Here is a 20188-nt window from a genome sequence, read left to right as displayed (position 1 = left end):
TTTTTGATTTTTTACAGTGTGTGAAGTCATTACTCAGCAGTTAATGCAGGGACGTGTCTGCAGCCTGGCATCCGACATCTTCTCATCCTGCAGCCAGAATGGCCACAGGTTGAGCTAAAACCCATCGACACTTATCACCAGAAAACAAGCTGCACTGACACGTTTCAGGTGGGCGGTGGGCACAGCACCTGTTTTCCTATTAAAGGTTTAATACAGTGGATGAACACCTCGGTTAATGTATAACTTATAGCGAGTTCAAGGACGTAAAGTATATTAGCCTATATATATATATTCTGAGATAATTAGAAGACATTATGGCTGCAGTGAATCAAACCATTAAACAATAATGCAGCATAATTAGGAGGAGATGATTTTTCAAACCAAGTCTGGAAATGATCATGGTCTGCATGCCATATATTCAGATCTATCTAAACACATTGCACCGCCTCTTATTACACTACTGACTTAGTTACTAACTATGAAGCTCAACTTCTGTGCTTCTCACTCCTCCAGAATCTGCTCGCTAGTATTTAGGAGCACTTTATGTCCGCTAGGAGCCACACGTAAAAAGACAACAACTTTCTAATCAATCCTTTTTAGCTGGTATTGATATCAAGTGAGGTGTGTTTGAGTGTTGAAGAATCGACCCCCGCGCCATCGACCTGCCCTTCACTAAGGATCATTCACTCACCCTATGTGCAATACTCTTGAATTGTTTAGGAAGCTACGTGCCTTTGCTCCCAGAACCAGTGGTGGGTGTTTGTTCTGTCCTGGCTCAGTGTGTGTGTGTGTGTGTGTGTGTATATAAAGCACCGCATATATCTGTTGATTTATTCGTTTAATTTTCAAGTTCCTGATATTTCTTACACCACGGAGATGCGCGTGATAAAAAAAATAAAGCGAGTCGGGACGAGCGGAGAAATAAAAATATGTTCTTCTGTCGCACTGTCACATTTCACACTTTTGGGTTTATGTGAAAAATATTGTTTTTGAAGGAGAAATCACACTAACGTTAGCGGCCCCCTCGCCGGAAAACTCCACGCTCCGTGTTTCACTCTGACACCAACAATTCAGCGAGAAGAGCAGAAGTGGTATCAATAGGCACTTAAAACAGCCTTGGTCAATATAAATGACTAAACAGCCTCCCTGTGATCACACGGGTCCAATGCGTTTGAATCCTCTCATCTTGAAATCTAAAGTCAATTGAAGTACTGTCTCGTACTGTGGTGGCGTTTTCCGTCTCATGTCACCGCTTTGATTCATCCCTTTATCCGGCGCCCGTCTGTAAACCCAAACGTGTGATCTGCATTCTGTGTTGGTCCCACGGCCTCCCTTCAGGGTGGGGGGGGGCGAGATAGAGAGAGATGCAGGCGCTGATGAGAAAGCAGGGACAGGACCGACTCAAATGAGCCCGATAAGCCCGGTGCCGGGGGAGGACAGGAAACGGATTTGCTTAATTGGCAAATTTGTTCCACTTAGATAGCAGCATCCAGCGCTGGACGGCGGCACCGAGCGCGGGCGGGCGACCGGGCCTTCCGGGCAGCCTGCTGGTGGTGGGACGCCGTCAAGGTCACATTGTTGCCTGGTAAATGGGTTTAAAACGAGAACTAATCCTCAGCGTGTCCCTCTAGAAGTTGTGCCGGGAACTTTTTGTTTAGCGATCCAGCGGCGAGGCCGCGGCACGGCTGAATCATCCCCCGCTAGCGTCAAGGTGGTAAAAGTGGCGACGGGGGAACCGAGAGGCCTTAAAGGAAGGTATCGTCGGGATAATTACATTTTAAGCACTTGAATGAGTTTGAATGCGAGACCCGGTGATTAATTACACTCGGTAAAGAAAGCTCGGCCGGTTAATGTGCCGATAATGATAATAACTGTTTCAGAAAACCCTTTTCTTTCCACCACTGCAATTTTATCATCACAAAGAAGAGGCATAGCTTTCACTTCAATCATTAAGAGCTAACAACACTCATGAAGTATTTACTTGGATGTCACTTCAAGAGCACTGCATAATAAATGTATGTAATCAGACAGTTCTCCTTTACTGAGACTCTAACACAGCTAGATGAAGTAATCACTGCCTGGGCTCTGTCGAAGACTTCCTCAATCAATTATTCAAAGCGTCTATGTATTATGTATGCCACATACTGTATTTGGAGAAAAACTTTGCATTTTTCAACCCGTCTGAAATCTGCCATTTTTATATTTTTATCCTGGCTTTGACAACACAGAATATCGGTTACCACCAACGAAACCTTGTGTCTTTTTTTGTAAAAGAAAACTTGCAATAAGTTTTCTGTCTGTCTGTCTGTCTGTCTGTCTGTCTGTCTGTCTGTCTGTCTGTCTGTCTGTCTGTCTGTCTGTCTGTCTGTCTGTCTGTCTGTCTGTCTATCTATCTATCTATCTATCTATCTATCTATCTATCTATCTATCTATCTATCTATCTATCTATCTATCTATCTATCTATCTATCTATCTATCGTTCCTCTTGAGTGTGCACATCTTGATTTTATTGTCTCCTCTACCTTGGGTTTACATCGTAACGACTAATAAAACCGGATGTAGTTTCCTAAGTCCTGATTATCATCATCTGGAAGTTGAGCCACGGCACCTGGGCTAAGGTTGGCTGAAAAACACAAAACCATAACTCAACTCTCACCACTAATAAAACATTATGGGCTCCAGCCTCTGATGGGCCTCTTACACCCTGAAATTACAATCAAAGTGAGCCCAGACACGTTTGTCTCGTCTCCTTGGAGGACGGCGGTGGATGCGATGACGCCGACACGCCAGCTGATGCCATGGGTATTTGAAACTGCTGCCGCTCTATAAAACTGGACCCAGTGGAAGAAATGACCATCTCAACTCCGGCCACTAATAAAATGAAGCCGTCTTAAGCGGTTTTACAGCCACAATCTCTCTGTGGTCTGACTTACTGCTTGTACAGATTATTGCCTCCATCACTGCTGGGACAGATAATACGGCATTCTCTGATTTTCATTAACATCCTACACAGCAGCCCAGTGAACTCCCAGGTGGCTTAGTTATAGCGAGATGCGGATAAAGTTCTTCCCCCTCTCGCTGCGACTGTTTTGCCTCTGAGGATGCGAACACAGCGGCGACATAAGGGGATTTCAAGCAGTAAAGTCGACTCCGCGGCGTTTATGTGTTGAAACATGCAAAGTTGGAACCGGATTCATTTGCATGTTGTCAACCGGGTGTGTTTATCGCCAGCTGCGAAAAATTAACCGTTCGCATTTCGCCAACGTCACGCGCATTAATTTCAGGGATCCGCGGTAAATCGAGGACGTGTGAAAGGATTCGCGTAAATGTCGTGACCGAAACAAACAAAAAAAAATGCCTCGGGAACGCGAGCGGAGTTCAACAGATCACGCCGCATCGTGACCCCAATTCCCTGAAACTCTAACTATAGCCGAGCTTCAGCTTCTCCCTGAGCCAAATTTCACAGTGCTGCTTACAAAAAAGGATTTAACCTCTCAGAAATGCCTAAAGTCATGAAAGGAGAAAACTACAGCCGTCTCAGACTGTGCATGCAAGTGCCCCCCCCCTCCGTGCAAGAAAGCTGGATTTGTCACTGCATTATTTACTGTTACCATTCTCTTTGTTAGCCAGAGTCGCATTAATAAATGCATGAAGAGTTGCCTATTTGATGACCACAATGCAAGGGGGAGAGCCGTGGTACACCGAGGCTCCATTTGTGTGGGCTGAATCATTCATCACACACACACACACACACACACACACACACACACACACACACACACACACACACACACACACACACACACACACACACACACACACACACACACACACACACACACACACTCACGGTTTTACCCGCGTCATGTGTCCTATGGAAGGAGCCACCTTCAAATACCAATCTGCAGTTATTAATGGAACAGAACAAACACAGTCAGCCCATGAAAATATTTTGTGTATTCACAAGTGTTGGTACTTAGGTGTCCTAAAATGTATCAGTTGTACTATTCTCCAGTTTTAGGTGGAGAAACGCTGCTACTATGGGACTTTGGGAGGAGTGACAACATCTAATCAAAGGGTACACGCTCCACGAGGCTGTAGGAGACACTGACCTGTGTGGACCAAAACAAAGCTTTGTGCCTGAAAACACCTTGATGCAACGTTGGCTCTCAGTTCTGATGGTTCTGTCCACGGTTCGCTTTGCAACTCCTCATCTTGCTCCTACATGCTGTTTGAAACGAGACCTAGAGTTGGAGTCCGACCCCACGCTTCACGTAGTCAACAAATTTACAGCACAGTGACAACAATCTACAGCATCGACTCTCCTCCCACCACTCGACGGAGGCCCCTAGTGATGCTCTGCTCTGAGAATTCCTGCTGGTTCACGTTGTTGGTGTGAAACTCCGCTCATTGTCATTCCAGTGCGAGTGTCACTGGTTGAAAATTAAAATGTAATTTGTTGTCAGTCAGTTTGAGAGCAGACGCTGAGCTCCACTCCTGTGCTTTGAATTTTGCTGCTGGGGCTATAATTTTATTTATGCATACATCATGGGTAAAGTCATATCTTTGAGCCGAGGCTTTGATACTGACATATCTGAGCCCTCACACGAAGGCACGTGACACCCGAGCTCAGCACAACACTCACAACCAGACAGGACGGACGGTCCAACAAGCCTCATTCTGTATTCATAGTCAAAATTAAAACGGCGACGACAGGCGCCCGCGCTCAGACGTACGTGGGGATGACTCACGGGAGGCACAGGGAGCGATGGCGAGGAGGAAAAGAATACATGACATCTAAATAAGTCATCGCCGCAGCCTTTTAAGCCGCGAACAGAGAACACTGGCAAACTGGCAGTACATGAGCGATCGCTCCAACGTCAGCCAATGACATCCTCAGCTCATCAGCTGCAGCTCTGGCTCGTTCCAAATGGAAGAAAAACGCGCATACGTGCCTTTCATTGGCTGCGGCTGGAGACCAGCCAAACACTGGATCACGGAAACAGAGCTATTCTGTCGGCAAACCAGACAGATGACTGCTCCTCTGCAGGCAACACGGGAGAGAATGTTGCTTGTTTGAAGTGCAAGAAGCCCTCACCTCAGCCACAGGCACCCCCTCTGGGGGACGACAGTGCAACACAATCATGCCATTCAGAGGCACCTCGGTGCCCTGGGGGTCCTGCTCGAAGTTCTTCCTGAGGTCTGGGGAGGAGAAAAACAGCCGGCATCAAAGATCAGCTACAGCAGCGTGAAGAAGCACCTCGACATGCACAGCAACAGGCTGAGCTCATGTGCAAGCTGCCGCGCGCATGCACCGGAAGACTGATGGCCTCCACCAAATAACACCCCCCGGTTGAAGAACAATGACCTTTTCACAGACAATAAGCCGAGCCCGGCATCAAAGTGACATGGAATTGCTTACAGGCGATCCGGACGGTCGCCTTGCGGCTCTTGGACGTTCCCAAGTGGCTCCAGGCGACGCACAGGCACCAGTAGTCCTCCGGGCCGTGGAACTCCTCCACTTGCTGACGCGACACGTTGATCATCACCTCGCGGATCATCAGCCCTGCAGACAAGACGGGTTGATTGCTTAGATTAGCCTCCATTATAGCACAGAGAGGATCGATCAAAGAGATGGAGATGCGCCGGGACAAGATGATGAGCGAAATTTGAATCTGATAGGATTATCAGCGGTAAACAGATCATTTTCCTGGGGGGAGAGCCTGCTTGTCACACCGCATCCACTTCACGGGTTCAACAACAAGTTCAAATGTATATGTCTGCCAGCAGTTAACGATGATAGAACCAGTCCACCGGATGCACTGATATGTGTACATCCTACTGGTGCTTGATACACTGAGCAGCAGCATCTGTAAAGCATAATCAATTTAGACAAAGGTGACGCTAAACGCTTTCCATTTACCAAAAGACTGTGAGCGCTCATTGTTTCCTTTAAAACATTTGAAGAGAGAGAAATTTGAGACAGAAAAGAGAGGCAAAACAGTGCAATTAAATACTGGATCCGAACACTGACACTTTCCATGACAGTCAAATCGTCTGTTTCTGCAGCAGAACTTTGAATTAATGTCAGTCAGGTCATGCGTTAATATCTGCACATCGCCTGTGATGCAGCCCATAATGAGCCAGCCGTGAGACGGGCGTTTCCGCCGACAACTGATGGGAATTTAAAAGCCTGGTATTTCAATTATGCTGGACTGTGCACAAAAGATGACAGGCTCGCACCATTAATGTATAATAGGCTGGTTTTATTGAGTATCCAGGAAATTGCAGCTTTCAGCCACTGTATGCGACGTCTGTCCAGTCTGGCAGAATCCTGAAAGTCAGTCAGCCAACAGATTCATTAATGTGTGAATGAGCTCTGGCGTCTGCGGCCCGGTCGGGGCCGGCAGAGGGGAAATGATGATGACAAATGCCCGACCCTGCCTCAAAGAAACCCAAAAACCAGGGCCGGGGGGAAGGGGGGGGGGGGGGGGTGTCGCAGGTGAGCAGCAGGGAAGTAGTAAGTAAGTAGTGAAGAGCAATGCATCTTAATTACAGCGACTTCTAAAAGTACTGCTATTAATAGAAACGTGTTCCTAACCGAGCATCTCTCAGCAGCTGTTTAGAAATCGCCGTAAAGCTCGGCCTCTTGTGGCTTATTGGTTAATTACGCCGCCGTACACGTGTAAAGGCGTCGTCTCTCCACAGGCCCCGGCAACCTGCCGTACGCAGCAGACAGCAGCTTAGACATGGGCCGGGATTAAAGCAAAACTAATAATGTAAAATAAAAGGTTATCAACGGAAGCCTAATGAAGGAATGTAAAATGTTCTCTGAAGACGCTCTAATCCTCCGCAGTGACTGACTCCATATTACGGGCTCCACACACACACACACACACACACACACACACACACACACACACACACACACACACACACACACACACACACACACACACACACACACACACACAGCGACTCCTCCTCGCCGTCACTGCACATTAGAGGCTCCATCAACATCCCCGAGTGAAGACGACGGAGCCGCTGGAAACCAGAAACGTGGGGCCGGGCTTGAGCGGGGGCCGCGTTCGTCAGCTCTAGGTGGGAGGTGGGGAGCACGAATCCTCCCCTAAGCATCTACACGGAGCGTGGCTGCTTCTGCAGCAGGTTTTATTTTGGCCTCCTTATCTGACACGGATGGTTTTCGTGACACGACGGCAGATGGATCTGAATCGTCTCAGAAATGCACCCGAGGCTTTAAAACTTTTGTCAAATGTTATGTCTCTTACTGAGGAATATACACAAGCAAGCGGCGCGATTCTTCACTTTTCAAACCTCCAGAGGAGAGAATTAATAGATTTTCCCCAGAGACAGACTTTTTCCTTCTGTAGTTACAAACACTGAAGAAGAAAAGCAGGATCAATAGTGTAATAGTGTGACTGTGCATGTAATTGAGTATCCCGAAAAGGCAGCTTTAGCGTGGAGCTTTTCTTTAAAGTCACAGGAGGGTGATTTCGGTGAACTGGGCAGTGAATATGTTCAAATTCACAGAGCAGCGGTTTGAAATTCCCCACATCAGAACCTAAAAGTGTCAGCAACTGTTAAAAATGAACCTCTGAACCTTCATTTCCGATAAACTATTTCACTACTGGATTGTGACAACAGCCTTGAGCGCGGCGGCGACGAGCGTTGTGTCTTATTTCACAATTAAACCTGCTCATCCTTATTAATGAAAATAGAAGCAACTAATGAATAACCAACAGCCGACTATTCCTGTTAAGGCCCTCAGACTGACTCGCGCAGGCTGGAGTGAGCTCCGTCTCCGCACACTCGCTCCTGAAGCTCTTCTTCTGACCACTTAAGCATATTTCACGAGGGCGACGGTGGATGCTTTTCCATGTGAGCTCGTTCTGAGGCGGGGGGCTTCTGTTTAAAGGAGAGCAATCACAAAGACACGGCGCCTCCCAGGTCCCATCTCAATATGCGGGGATCAAAGCGCTCGGGCCCGTTTCCAAGTAGCCGAGATGACACAGTTGGAGGAATTATCCAATAACGGCTCGTTGATGTTCGGAGACGCGCGGCCGCTTCTCCGCTTTCAGGGAGACGAGCATCCATTCAGCTCCCCCCCCGCGAGCGGGTCCCGCGGCGCCTCTTTGTTTTCTGCAGGCTCACGCCAGCAGCGCTCGACGGAGCGCCACGAGGCCTCGACAACAGAGCTCACCGCGGAGCCGCCCGCGCCTTCAATCAATCATCCCTTTAATGTCTCTAACGTGGCCTGTGTGCAGGAGAGAGAGACAGACCGCTCGCCTATCATCCCGCGGCGCTCGCGTTCTCCTGCTCCGTCTTTGGCACCGATCCCGCGGTTTGATGTCTCCTGGCCCATTGTCTCCTCTCTCGAAAGCCCCGACAGCGAGCCGAGAGGTGCCAGCCGCGAGCGGCACCTGATCCGACCCGGGGTCCGGAATGTCCCCGTCGCCCTGATCCTCGCGCGGTGGACGCGCGCGGGAGCATGAGCGCGTGCGCCCGATGTGGAGCCGGGCCCCGGGGCAGCGCTTGTGTGATGTGACGTGGCGACACGCGGCCCGGCATGTGGGGCCCGCGAGGGCTGGCTGAGGGCCAGGCGACGACGAACCCTGCTAGACAAGCGGAACACGCTCCCAGCAGCATCTCCAGTCTGGTCCCAGCTGTGTGTGTCATACTTAATCCTGGAACCAAAAGGGACGCATTACTCTGTGCATTAAAAGAGAAAAAAAAAAAACTCATGATAATTCATCCATTAAAATGCTGCAAGTCTTTATTTGTGTTTCCCCCAGTGGCCTGGTTTATGTTTATCCAAAAACCATGTGCTTGCTTATTAGGAGCCCGTTTTTGCATACGCAAGTAGCTTTCACTCTGTGGGCCACTTCATTTGTTTCACTTCCATTACTTTAACTAATAGTCTGTGACACCGGGAGACTTGGAGGCGTCTCGCTCTCCCCCTCACCCTTCTTCCTTTGTCCCGCTCGGTGTCTCCTTCACTGGATGGCCAGCGTCATAATACACAACAGTGGAGCCAGGCTTTGACGGCGCATCCACAGGAGGAGACATCCATACTTCCTCCACACACTCCGGAGTCACACGCTCTCCCTCGGCCGCTATCTCTCCATCGCCAAATCTGCAAGAGGTGCAATTCCCCCCTTTTCAAGTCAACCGGCACCATATCCATTTTCATCCTCTCCATTTGCAGTGTCCTCTTTCTCCCTTATCCCCCCTTTCTCTTATCTCTCCATCAGAGTATCATCCTTTCAGCTGAAGACTGGAGGCGCAGATATCTCTTCTGTTTCACCTTCCTCTCTCATCTTCTCTCCGACCGTCCTTCAATAATCTCTCGAGTTCTATCACTCATTGCTATCTCTTATTCCTCTGAGCGTTTCGGCGGAGACAAAAATAAAGTCATTATCTGCGATGGGTCGTGTGGCGTAGCCAAACTGGAAACCGTTTTGTTTACAGCAACTGTCATTAGAATTTTAAGGTGAGCTTCAAACTCTGCCTGTGAGGACTGGATTTAGTTCTGAAATAATAAGGAGTTTATCCGTGGGGGCTATTTTCTCAGAGGAAGGTTAAAATCAGGGCAGCTACGATTACTTGAAACATCCAGCTGTGGTCTATCAAAAGGCTTAGCAATCACGAAGGCATAAGGAAATAAAAGCTGTTGCACTGCGTCGTGCGGCAGCAGCAGCGGCGGCGGCATCGATCGACTTTTTAAAGCTAAATTGAAACGCGTTCAACAGCAGCCCTCGGCCCCGTTTGCCCCGATCGGTCTCGTTTCACGGTCCGGCCCCGACCTGGATCCGCCGGGCGCCGAAGCCACGGCTTCGCACGCACCACTGACAGATGTTGACGCTTGTAGAGCCAGGAAACGCATTTGCTCGACATCCTAAGATCCAGTCTCTGTTGTGCACTCAATACAGATTTACACTTTCACTCAAACGGTTACACGTCCCCACAGGAAAAACCTGCAACCGACGCATGCAGTTCTCGAAATTACTTCTAGAAATGTGTGGAAAATCGTTTTTCATATCCAAAGTGAAAAGACACTGTAAACTGAGTTTACTTACTCAAAGTCCCACTATGTCTCAACAGATGCACTTCAGCAATAAGCTTCTATGTGACTATTACATACTGTCTCCTGCTGTTGGTCCAATAAGAAAAACTACAATGTACAATAACTCGAAATCTATAAATGTAAATAAGAAATCTAACCTGCAAAACAATACACCGAACTAAACACCCTCCTGTGGCTCCTAAAGGGTCAGAGTTTGAGACAAAGACCCTCCTTGATCTCCTACTGTACATATCATTAACATCTATTCAAACACCATGCGATACTTGATTAGCATCACTCGCACGAGGCAGCACGAAGCCAAGCGTGATCCGGGTCACGCACGTGCCCAGAACAGCCTCGTCCCGCTGACGCTTAATCTTTGGGCGTAAAGCTGCACCAGTTGCAGGAATAATGAGAATCACCTAAATAAACGCTTTAAATGAACAAAGCGGATGTGATTTTAGTACGTAAATCACGGCGGTAAATTAAAATCGGATGCATTACAGAATGCTAACGCTCCCAACGCTACAAACATGTGACTGTAATTAAACGCCTGTAACAATCCAAGGCAGTGAGGCAGATCTCCATGGAACCCCCTGCTGAGGCAGACGTCCACATCCCACCTATTTTTTTCCCACCAGCAGGAAATCTTCCTCACGCGTTTGTTCTGGTAGAGAGCGACATTTTAGCTACGACCCGACGTGACCATGCGGCGTCGGCAGGAGTTGCATGGAGTGTATCACTGGATAATAACACAGGAGATACGACACGGCTCCAACTTTGCACTTTCATTTCTTCTTTAAACGCCTTCGGCTGCACACTCGTCGTGCCTTATTATGTTCTCATCTCCGCGCTCGGCGTCGCTCAAACAACATTATTTCCCACTCGGAGAAACTCTCGCCGCTGTTTTTTCCCGAGCTATTTTCAAAATGCCACTGTGATTGCCACAGCTGTTGGAAAAGGTGTGAACCAGTAATGAGACGGGCCGAGGAGTCGAATGTTGATCTGTAAAGGTTTCCTGCCTTGCAGCCCCAGCGCTGGTTGCGTTTCGTTATCCCGTCACAGGCGGCCACACAGCAGGAATCGCATTCTGACACCGCTTTGGGCCTTTTTAAACGCCCGTATGTGCATTGTTGACCGTGCACAATGTTATGCATTTGCGTGGGATGTGTAAGAATAAGCTGGACGAACCCCGCTTCGAACCTGAAAGTCACCTTAGCTTTTGAAACTTTAATTTTAAAAAAAAGGCAGTACATGGACAAGTGTTAAAACATTTAGATGGAAAGAAAGTGAGTCGCACAGTGAAGCTACATTATTGAATGCACAGTCAGGGAGCTCCTGCACCCCTCCAACCCCCTGCACGTCGCCAAAGCCTCCTCATACTGTTAAAATGAGTATAAAAGGGAATGTTTGTGTCTTAGCTCACTTGACATTTGGCACAACGGCCTGTAATGTGCTGTAATCATCAACCACTGCGGCTCCTTAGTCCTCGTTCAACCCATTTCACTCAAATTGGAAAAAAAAGAAGTAAACAATAAAAGAGAAAGCATCAAATCACCTGAAAGTGAGAGAAATGGCTTTCCTTTCCCCTCTTCTGAGCCCTCCTTTATCACATGAAACATTTCTTTTGTTGATAGCCTTGATGGATGCGACGCCTTTCAGGCCGACAGCACACCGTCGCCCGGTTAATGGTTCGCATAGCACAACAGTGTTATTATTCCTAATAACGGCATAACGATAATAAATGAGGATTCATTAGAGAGTCTACAACCTCCAGTTTATCTGGACGTTAAACACGACAACGGCGTCTGGTTTCAATCCTCACGCTCTGTGTGAGATAATAAATAAACCGGTCGAAGTTACACACTTAAACACGTCTGTGGCATTAAAGTGTGAAGTATGATATTTAGCCGGTGGCCCGTTTCATAAAGGCTGCCATCTTCTACAGTAGCCCAGAGGAGACAAACCAAAGACTTGAATTTCATTCAACACCATGTACATTTAATACTAGAAAATAATAAAAGAGAAACGTAACACTAGTTAAAATTCAGAGGCTTGTCCTCATTTTATTCAGTGTTACGGTTTCACACTTGCTCATTGTCACTGAAAGTTGAGCAAGTGGAACTAGCTCAGAGAAGATGAGCTGCAAGTACAGCAATATTTAGAAATATCTGTTTTCTTCTGCCACACAACACGGCTCCAGTTGGAGTGGATGCTTCTCATGCTTATGGCAACAGCTGCAAAAGTTATTCTCAGACACTTCCGTGGGTATTTCATTTTCATGTCTACATTACATTTCCTTGTCTGCCACCGTGTTTCCTGGAGGGCGAAGCAGAGCTCCAGCTAAATATGAGACAAACAACACAACACAAAGCTGAATTATTTCCCCCCAGCTGAGTTGGCCGCCTTTGGACAGAGACACGTCCCTCGCCTCAAACCCACCGGTCAAACAATGTTAAGGTATGCGCTGCTGCGTCCGCCCGCATTTAATTCACAGCTTACTGCTTTAATAGCTGCAGCCCCCTGCTCGCCGCTGAACCCAGGGGCCATTCTCCACCTGAGTCACACCATAATAGCTGGCGCTGAGATACAGCTGTTCAGCCGCCTCCTACAGACGAGGCTGGATCGACGGGCAGAAGTGTCTGAGTGGAGGACGGATATTTATTTTCTCAGTGTGTAGCATGTCAGTCCACCGGTGCTTCTTCAGACACACTCACTAAATCCTTAGTCAGGTCCCGAGGAGTCCTCTGGATCGCACGCGCGCATACAAACGCGGCGGAAGCGCACATCGTGATGCTGGGCACCCTTCAAGGCCCTCACACAATATTATAACACAAGGAAATGCTTATACATGTCAGACCCACTCACTGGGGGGGACTGACTCCTCGATATATGACTCTTCAATCAGTAAATCAATCACTTATCTGCGTTATCTGTATAAGCCTGCCAGCAGCACTCAGAAGAGGGCGGAGGAAAAATATGAGATCCATCATCTTTTCCAATGCCACCAGGTAGCGTGGCTCACTGTCCTTGAGAAAACGACTCCAGCTGTGTCGGATACAACAGATGCTCTATGTTCTAGAATCAGTACCTTCGTTTTACAATTGTAGCTTCAAAGACAATCGAGGGTCCGTGTTACTTGTGTATTTACTGGCCAAACAAACAGGAATCACTTCACACAAAGAGGCCTGGAGAGTTTCTCATACGGGGTAAATCGATGTAACACTCCCAAAGACACGGGCACAAATTAAGTGTTAAGCATTTTGAACATTTGAAGCAAGTTGTCACTTACACATGAAGGCACATCCAAGTGTGGGCTGTAAAAGATGGCCAGGTCCAGTCTTCTTACAAATTAACAGATATTGGCTTTAACATTTTGTTCTCCGCATATTTTTTTTCCTTTTCGAGGCAGCGTCCAATAAAGTAGCTGTTGACAGTTTGCAGATATTTTTAAGTCACGCCAGAGGGGCCACTACTGATTTTGCAGTTTAATCTGCGCCATTCATTTTCAATTAGCTTCCCCCTGTGTCTGATTATGAGGATATGCACTGAGGAAAAGACAGAAATGACAAAGACACAAATGCAAACTGACCCTTAGTAAAAGCTTTTTTTAGCTGTAGTGGAATGGAAACGCTGAAAACACTCCACAGCTTCAACATATAAAGGATAATACTGACAGAAGGATCAAGTCACAAGGTGACATAAACAGCTTCTGCCAGAGTCTCCAAAAACAGTGCGACTCTTCTTTGAGCCGTCATTAAATTTACATTTTGCAGGAGTTGCCCGTCTATCTTTAACACCGTCACCCCAGCTTGGAGCGCAAGTGCTACAGCAGCAGTCTGAAGTGTTGGGAGACAGCAAACACAAAGACTGGCTGAGAACTCCCACAACAACTACGCAACATAATTGTGGAGGTGCATTTGTGCGCAGACGACTTCCTTTTTGCACCCAGCTGCCTCCAAAACAACCTGAAGGTGAACATTTTCACTGTTCACAGGCCACGCCTTGGTTTCTTTTTAAAAACAAATCACATACATGAAAATTCAAATGCGTATGTGTCCTGTTTTGTAACATTCCCCAGAAAGTTCCCAGGCAGAGCGTTACCACAGGTGGATCTTATCTCTTCCTCCCTCATTCGGCGGCTTCCCTCCTGTGCTTTTGCTCCTTTACGTCCGTCCCGGTGGAAACAGATATGAATGGGCGATAGGAAGCCAGATGGGAACAGAGCTATGACTCGACGTAGTAAAAATTTAAAGCTCCACTGTTAACTCTGAGGAGGGAAATACTGATTGGCACCATGTGTTGGTGAGGCATCAACACAGTGGCACTAATAGGATCTAAAGCAGGCCCGTAAACAGTTCACCTTCATCACAACGTCTTAGCGCAAGTTATAATCCAATTAAACGTTCAATGCAAAGCCAGGAGTAATTATGGGCTGACTGGTGCATGCGTTAATGTTTTGCACAGTGAGACCAAACAAAACAAATCAGGTGACACCAATTCAGACTAACATTATAAATCTTACAAAGGACATAAACCCACTGGAAGAATCAGCCCGTGGAAATAAAACTAAATTACGTTTGCTGTGTAAACATAAATGGAAATGTGATACAGTAATAATGCCCCATTGTGAGATGGTGCAATAAAAAAGGGGAAAAAAATATCTTTGTGGTTTGAAGGGATTCATTTTGAAGTTAAAACAACAAGTGCATTTCTGCAAGTTGCATCAGCAAAAGGCACCATTGGGTTCAAAGTCGAATGGTAAAATTGAACAAGTAGGTGCCTCTCACGGCCTAACCGTTGTCATTTCAGTTTAAATCAGAAGAATCAAACACAGCAGGCACTAAAGGGCTGGATGTAGCTGCAGGCGCTGTTACAAAACCCATGTTCGAAGTTGATTCTTATGACTTGATCTCTGGCTGGAGGAGGTCCAGCGTGAAGCGTCTGCTCGGTGGCGGTACCTGTTCCCAGGTCGGTGTGCTCCTGCAGCGAGTGCTGGCTCTGGTGGACCCATTCGCCGTTGCACTTGAAGAAGATCTGCAGAGCCGGCTGAGCTCTGCACCGCAGCTTGATGGGGTTGCTCTTGACGATGTAGGCGTCAACGGGCTCCTCCAGGAAGAGGGGCAGCGTGCCACCATTCTGCAGGGATTCACCTCGGGCACCTGAGAAGGACAGGACAATCCAATGAGACGTTTGGGGATCTGGGAAATATTGAGCAGAATTATGTTACAGTTGCAGCACTTTCCTCAGATTACTTGCTTTGCTTGTGGTCTTTCATGTTAACACACAACAATCCACAAACTTTTTCTCCATTTTGATGCTAAACTACCATTAGCTGTTAGCTTCATCAGCCACAGACCCAGTTTTTGTATGTATCTAGTGTCCGGCTGCAGCTGGTTATTATGGGTAAACACAATCCACTGACATCACAGTCTGGTGATTCAGTTTCTGACTCCATGACAACACACTCCTATCTCCTGAGGTGTGTTGCCTCGTACGTGGAATTCTCTTCTTTCCTGCTAGTGGAGGGTTTAGAGAAAGCAACCCATCCACGTTTCTCCACTGCGATGGCTACACCCTCGTGAAAGCCCCATCAGGCCTACGGAGCCCACTCTCTCCAGCTAATCTAATCCTCCTACCTTTCCTGTCGGACGTCTCCTGATTGAGGGGAGTAGATAAAAGACCGTGCGATTCCCTGGCTGTGAAAATCACAGCTCCCGCTCGGGGTTTCTGCGCCCCCCCTGCCACGTGCATTCGCATTCTCTCCCTCATTCCTGGAAGTGAGGCTGAACAAAGAGGCATGCTTTTAATTTCAAAATGACTGGCCCGGGGCGAGCTTTTCTTGTACAGAGTGCTCCAATTTGCTCTGCACGCGGCGCGTCGACACGGCGCGTTTGTGTTTGCGGCAGATGCAAAAGCACGGGCGTGAGCGCGCATCTGAAGCCGTGACAGACGGGCGCTCACAGCTGTCAAACCAAGTCACGGCCGTCCACGCAATGACTCATTTGCTAATAGATCAGGTATTATACTAATGCTCACCAACATGACACTTCAATGCCACTGTGTCCAACACCTCGATTTCGACGGCAGCCAGCATTACAGGCTTTAACATCAGAGCTAGAGCTAGTATCACAGCAGCCAACCTGGGGCTGGCACTGGCAGGAGCAGGCCATCACCTATGCTCTTGGAACAGCTGACCAACACTAGGATGCCCCTCTGGAAGCTAAACGCTTCCCGCTGTCACGACACCAGGCTCCAAGTAGCTGCAGACTGTGAACCCTCTCCGCTCGTTTCCATCTCCTGGCCAGCATGGCACAGTTCGCCATTCATCTCCACACTGCCAGGACGTAGCCAAAGCCCAATATCTGTGCTGGGTACGCTTCGCCGCTGTCATTCAGGAGTCGGCCGTGCCCCGGCGCTTCACAGTTTTCACAGTGATCTACAACCAATGCTTCGGCTCAACCATAACACATAAGGGGCCACAGATACATCCAGACCAGACTGAGAGGAAAACACGATATCGCTGCCAGAGGGCTGAGCGATGGCTCTGTCAGTTATCCTCTCTCTTTTTCTCACACAAACAAACTTCAACCCTGGAAACACAGGCGGTCTGCTAATGCTCCATCAGCTGTGATGTGACACGCAAGAGAGCTTACAGGCGTTTTCATTTCCTCAAGTGCGGCAAACCCTCCATCTCTTCACATGCAAAATTAAAAGCAATGGCTCTGTGTTGTTCTCCCGCGTCAGTACAATAAATTCGCAGCTTGCAGTGGCAAATTGAAGGCAACGAGTGGGGACGAGCCCCTAAGATGACCGGACTAATTTGGGAAAGCCTCTGGGTGGTAGCGCAGGCTGTTTCACACAGAGGGGGATGACGAGCGCTCCAGCACGCTCACTGTGATTCGGAGAGACCGAAAGCCAAGTTCTCCTCCACGTTCACCACACGGCTGATAAATGTTAAAGCAGGAGCTCGCCCAACAAAAAGCGAGGTAGTGACACACGGGCCAGAGGGCACCGGGGGTCAGGTGGGTGCTCAAGCTCCTCTCGTCTTCCTGCAGCTTCTACCTCTCCCTTAAAATCACAGTCAAGTCCTGAATGGGCTGAACTACTGATGCAGCCACAGCAAGGTGCATTGGAAGTGAAGTCTCAAACGAGAAACGCCAAGGTTGCTGTCAGGACGGTAAATAGCCCCGAACCTTTTCACCATCAATGCAGGGGCATCCGGGCTAGCGCAGGTGCGACGGAAGGGAAACCTTCTGCCTTTGCTGCTGTTTTATGCCATCTGCCACCTACAGTACGTGTCCTTAAGCATTGAAGGATTTGTTTGTCAGTACAATTTACAGTAAAGTACATACAGTGGTGATGGGGCGCTGGTAAACAGGTGTGACCAGTTGTTCGGCTACAGAGAAAACAAACATGTTAGCATCAGTGTGAAAGAGGTATAATGGCTGTGACAATAATAGATACATTCACTAACCACCACTGCTCTCTCCACTTTGTTGGGCTTCAATGCAAAGTGCTTTTTTTGTGCCTGCCATTTCTGTGGCTCTTCGCAAATGCTGCTCAGTGACGCAGATCAAATTCAAATACTCACTGCCACAAAGGCACGAGCTCAAGCGTCCAAAAGGTACAAGGCCAGGAAGGACGATGTTTGCGCGAAAGAAGCGAACGCGCGGCTTTAATACCTGCTATGACTGCGGCGAAAAAAACGGACGGAAGCTCAAAAGGTTTTGCAGCTGATTTAACTAAGTAGCATTCACCAAAAATAAGCTAGACGCAGCTGCATAGCCATGAATTAACAAACAATTCTACTAATGAATGCTTCGTTTTTTAATTAAGAGTCGGTGGCATAATTATTTCTTAATTACTTCACTATGTTGACATTTCAGCAACAGGTTTTTGGAAATAAGGTGCATCATTAGCTGCTGGATTGGGGAAGCATTTGGTGGATTTCATTTGCTGCTCTGTGTCTTTGCCTTCGTGTAAACACCGACTTTCAGGCTAATGCGTTTGTGTAAATATATGACTAACCACAGCTTGGCAATGGACAATGCTGCATTAATTATATATGCCCGGAGTGAGGTGCCTTCATAGGCAGCGTTGACGCAGATCCGTGTAGCAGATGGACAGTCTAGATTGTGGATCAGAGGTGAAGCTAGCAGAGGAGATGGGGGTGGAGGGAGATTGGTGAAGCAGATGATAGGTGGGTGTTGAAGATAGTGAGAAGCACTGGGGGAGCATCTGTTCGGATCAACTGAGTGCACGGCAGGAAGTCAAAAAGAAAATATTCAGCATTTTCAGGAAGCGCTTCGAAACCTGCCGAGTCCAAAAGCGAAGGCGCCTCTTTTCGGCTCCTCGGCCAACTTTTGGCCGCCGAGCGCTCGCGGCTCCCCCGCGCTCGCTTCCTCCCTGGCTGAGGAGATTTGTGAATGACAGGTGCACCGCGGGGGGCCAGATAGGCAGGCAAAGATTGGGTTGCTTGATCTCCCGGCGTAGCGGCGAACGGGCCGAGCGCGCAGACGGACGCCCGACCCAACCCGCCGTTCAGCCGCATCAAAACACATCCGCGTGCAGCTGGAGGTGTTCCACCGACAAGCTGACAGCTAATGAACTGCTTCGGAACCGCGCGTTATGCACACCAGCTGGACGGACACGGCTGCTGCTCACAGCATCTCACTCACGCCCAACGGAAAACGAAGCAGGGCTGGATGCGCGGTGGCAAGCGGGCGACGGCCGGGCTGTGTACTATTATTTAACATCACATCTGTGTTTCCTCCTCGGTAATTCTCATTCCTGTCCCCAGGCAAGTCTCACAGTGACATCAGTCAGACTGCAGAAGCGCCCGAAGCCCCCACATCCACAGCAGTTGCAATTTCTCTGCAACGGGAGTCACACAGGCGACGCGCTCCTCCTAAAAACAGCGCGGCCGCCGCAGAAAGCGACGCCGGAGCGCTTTGTTCAAATATTAATGGCGAGCGCTCGCCTGTCGTCTCAGGACGCGGCCTCGCGCACGCGGACGCGCGGGCCCGCGCTCCGATCCGCCCCGCGTTCCGATCCGCGTTATTGGACTCGCCGTTGATTTGTTTTGCTCAATAAAGCGGCAGCTGTACATGAGCGGTCCTCCGCTTCCGCGAACACGCGGCCCAGTCGATCGGGATGAACGAGCGCTCGCGCGGCCGTCGGGCTGCGGCAGCACCAGTGTTTGGGAGCCTGGATCTTAGAACAGGCTGCGGTTTATTTCAGATTAGGCAGCACACATTCAACGGATGGTGTCTTCGCTACCTCACTGCCAAACGCAAATGCATTAGTCAATCAGCTTGGTTGCACAAGTATTCTATTAAAATCCCCAAATGCATTGGCCTAATAATAAAATCGCTCCTTAATCTGCAAGTGTCGCTGCATATTTTGTCTTTCGGCTTGTTCTCGCTCTTCCATGCGGCTTGTCAGTAGGTGATAGTGCGTGTCACAAATCCACACATCCATATGTGACACCTTGACACGAAAATAATAATCTGAAATCTAAATCTTGTGTTGCCAGCTACAGAGTCCTCTCATGCTTCGACTTGGAGCGTCAGTGTCTTGTCCAGGGAAGTTTTGACATGTGGCCAGAAGGAACTCGGCTTCCAACCAAACCTGTGATTAGTGGAAAAACCTGCTCTGCCCACTGAGCCAGAGCCCGGCAGCAGATTAGAGCTCTATCAAGGGGACATTTTGGCACTTTGGCCTTTATTGGATAGGTGACAGTATAGTGCACGACATAAAACAAGGGATGAAAGTATGATCCGTGGCAGGGCTAAATGGGGAATCAAACGGAGGAAGGAGCCGCTGCACATTTAAGAGGGGTCAGTGCATTAATAATGCAGCAAGTGTTATATAACGGATAGCAAAGTAAACCCACATTATTAGTCCTTAAATTAATAAAACTGTGCAAGCGCAGGAAGGATATTTGGCTCAGTTCAGTGAAGACGTGGACTGGATTGTGATCTTTTACTGCTTCCAGTCAGATCTTCTAATTTTTTTAGATTTGCGTTTTGTCTGTTTTTTTTCCCCCTAAAAGCCTGACAGGAAGATGTTTTGTTGTCGGAACAAAACAACCAAAGTATG

The 20188-nt window shown here is 48.3% G+C and overlaps 1 protein-coding gene across 7 annotated transcripts in view; it reads right to left on the bottom strand.

Moving 5' to 3' along the window:
• The window catches only part of LOC114866485 (netrin receptor UNC5D-like), a 138302-nt gene that overhangs the window by 25304 nt on the left and 92810 nt on the right, over window positions 1–20188 (bottom strand). For 4 of the 7 annotated variants that reach the window (XM_055513660.1, XM_029168272.3, XM_029168273.3 and 1 more), the window contains 3 exons: window positions 15046–15246; window positions 5423–5566; window positions 5099–5202 (listed from right to left, as the gene is read on the bottom strand). In XM_055513660.1, the coding sequence (XP_055369635.1) occupies window positions 5099–5202; window positions 5423–5566; window positions 15046–15246 (449 nt within the window). Of the gene's footprint in view, window positions 1–5098; window positions 5203–5422; window positions 5567–15045; window positions 15247–15723; window positions 15854–20188 lie in introns of those variants that run through there. The other 3 variants (XM_055513657.1, XM_055513658.1, XM_055513659.1) reach the window with 1 other exon arrangement.

This window comes from Betta splendens, chromosome 12 (assembly GCF_900634795.4).
Source record: "Betta splendens chromosome 12, fBetSpl5.4, whole genome shotgun sequence".
NCBI classification, from domain to species: Eukaryota; Metazoa; Chordata; class Actinopteri; order Anabantiformes; family Osphronemidae; genus Betta; species Betta splendens.
This window is presented reverse-complemented; position numbering and strand designations above follow the sequence as displayed.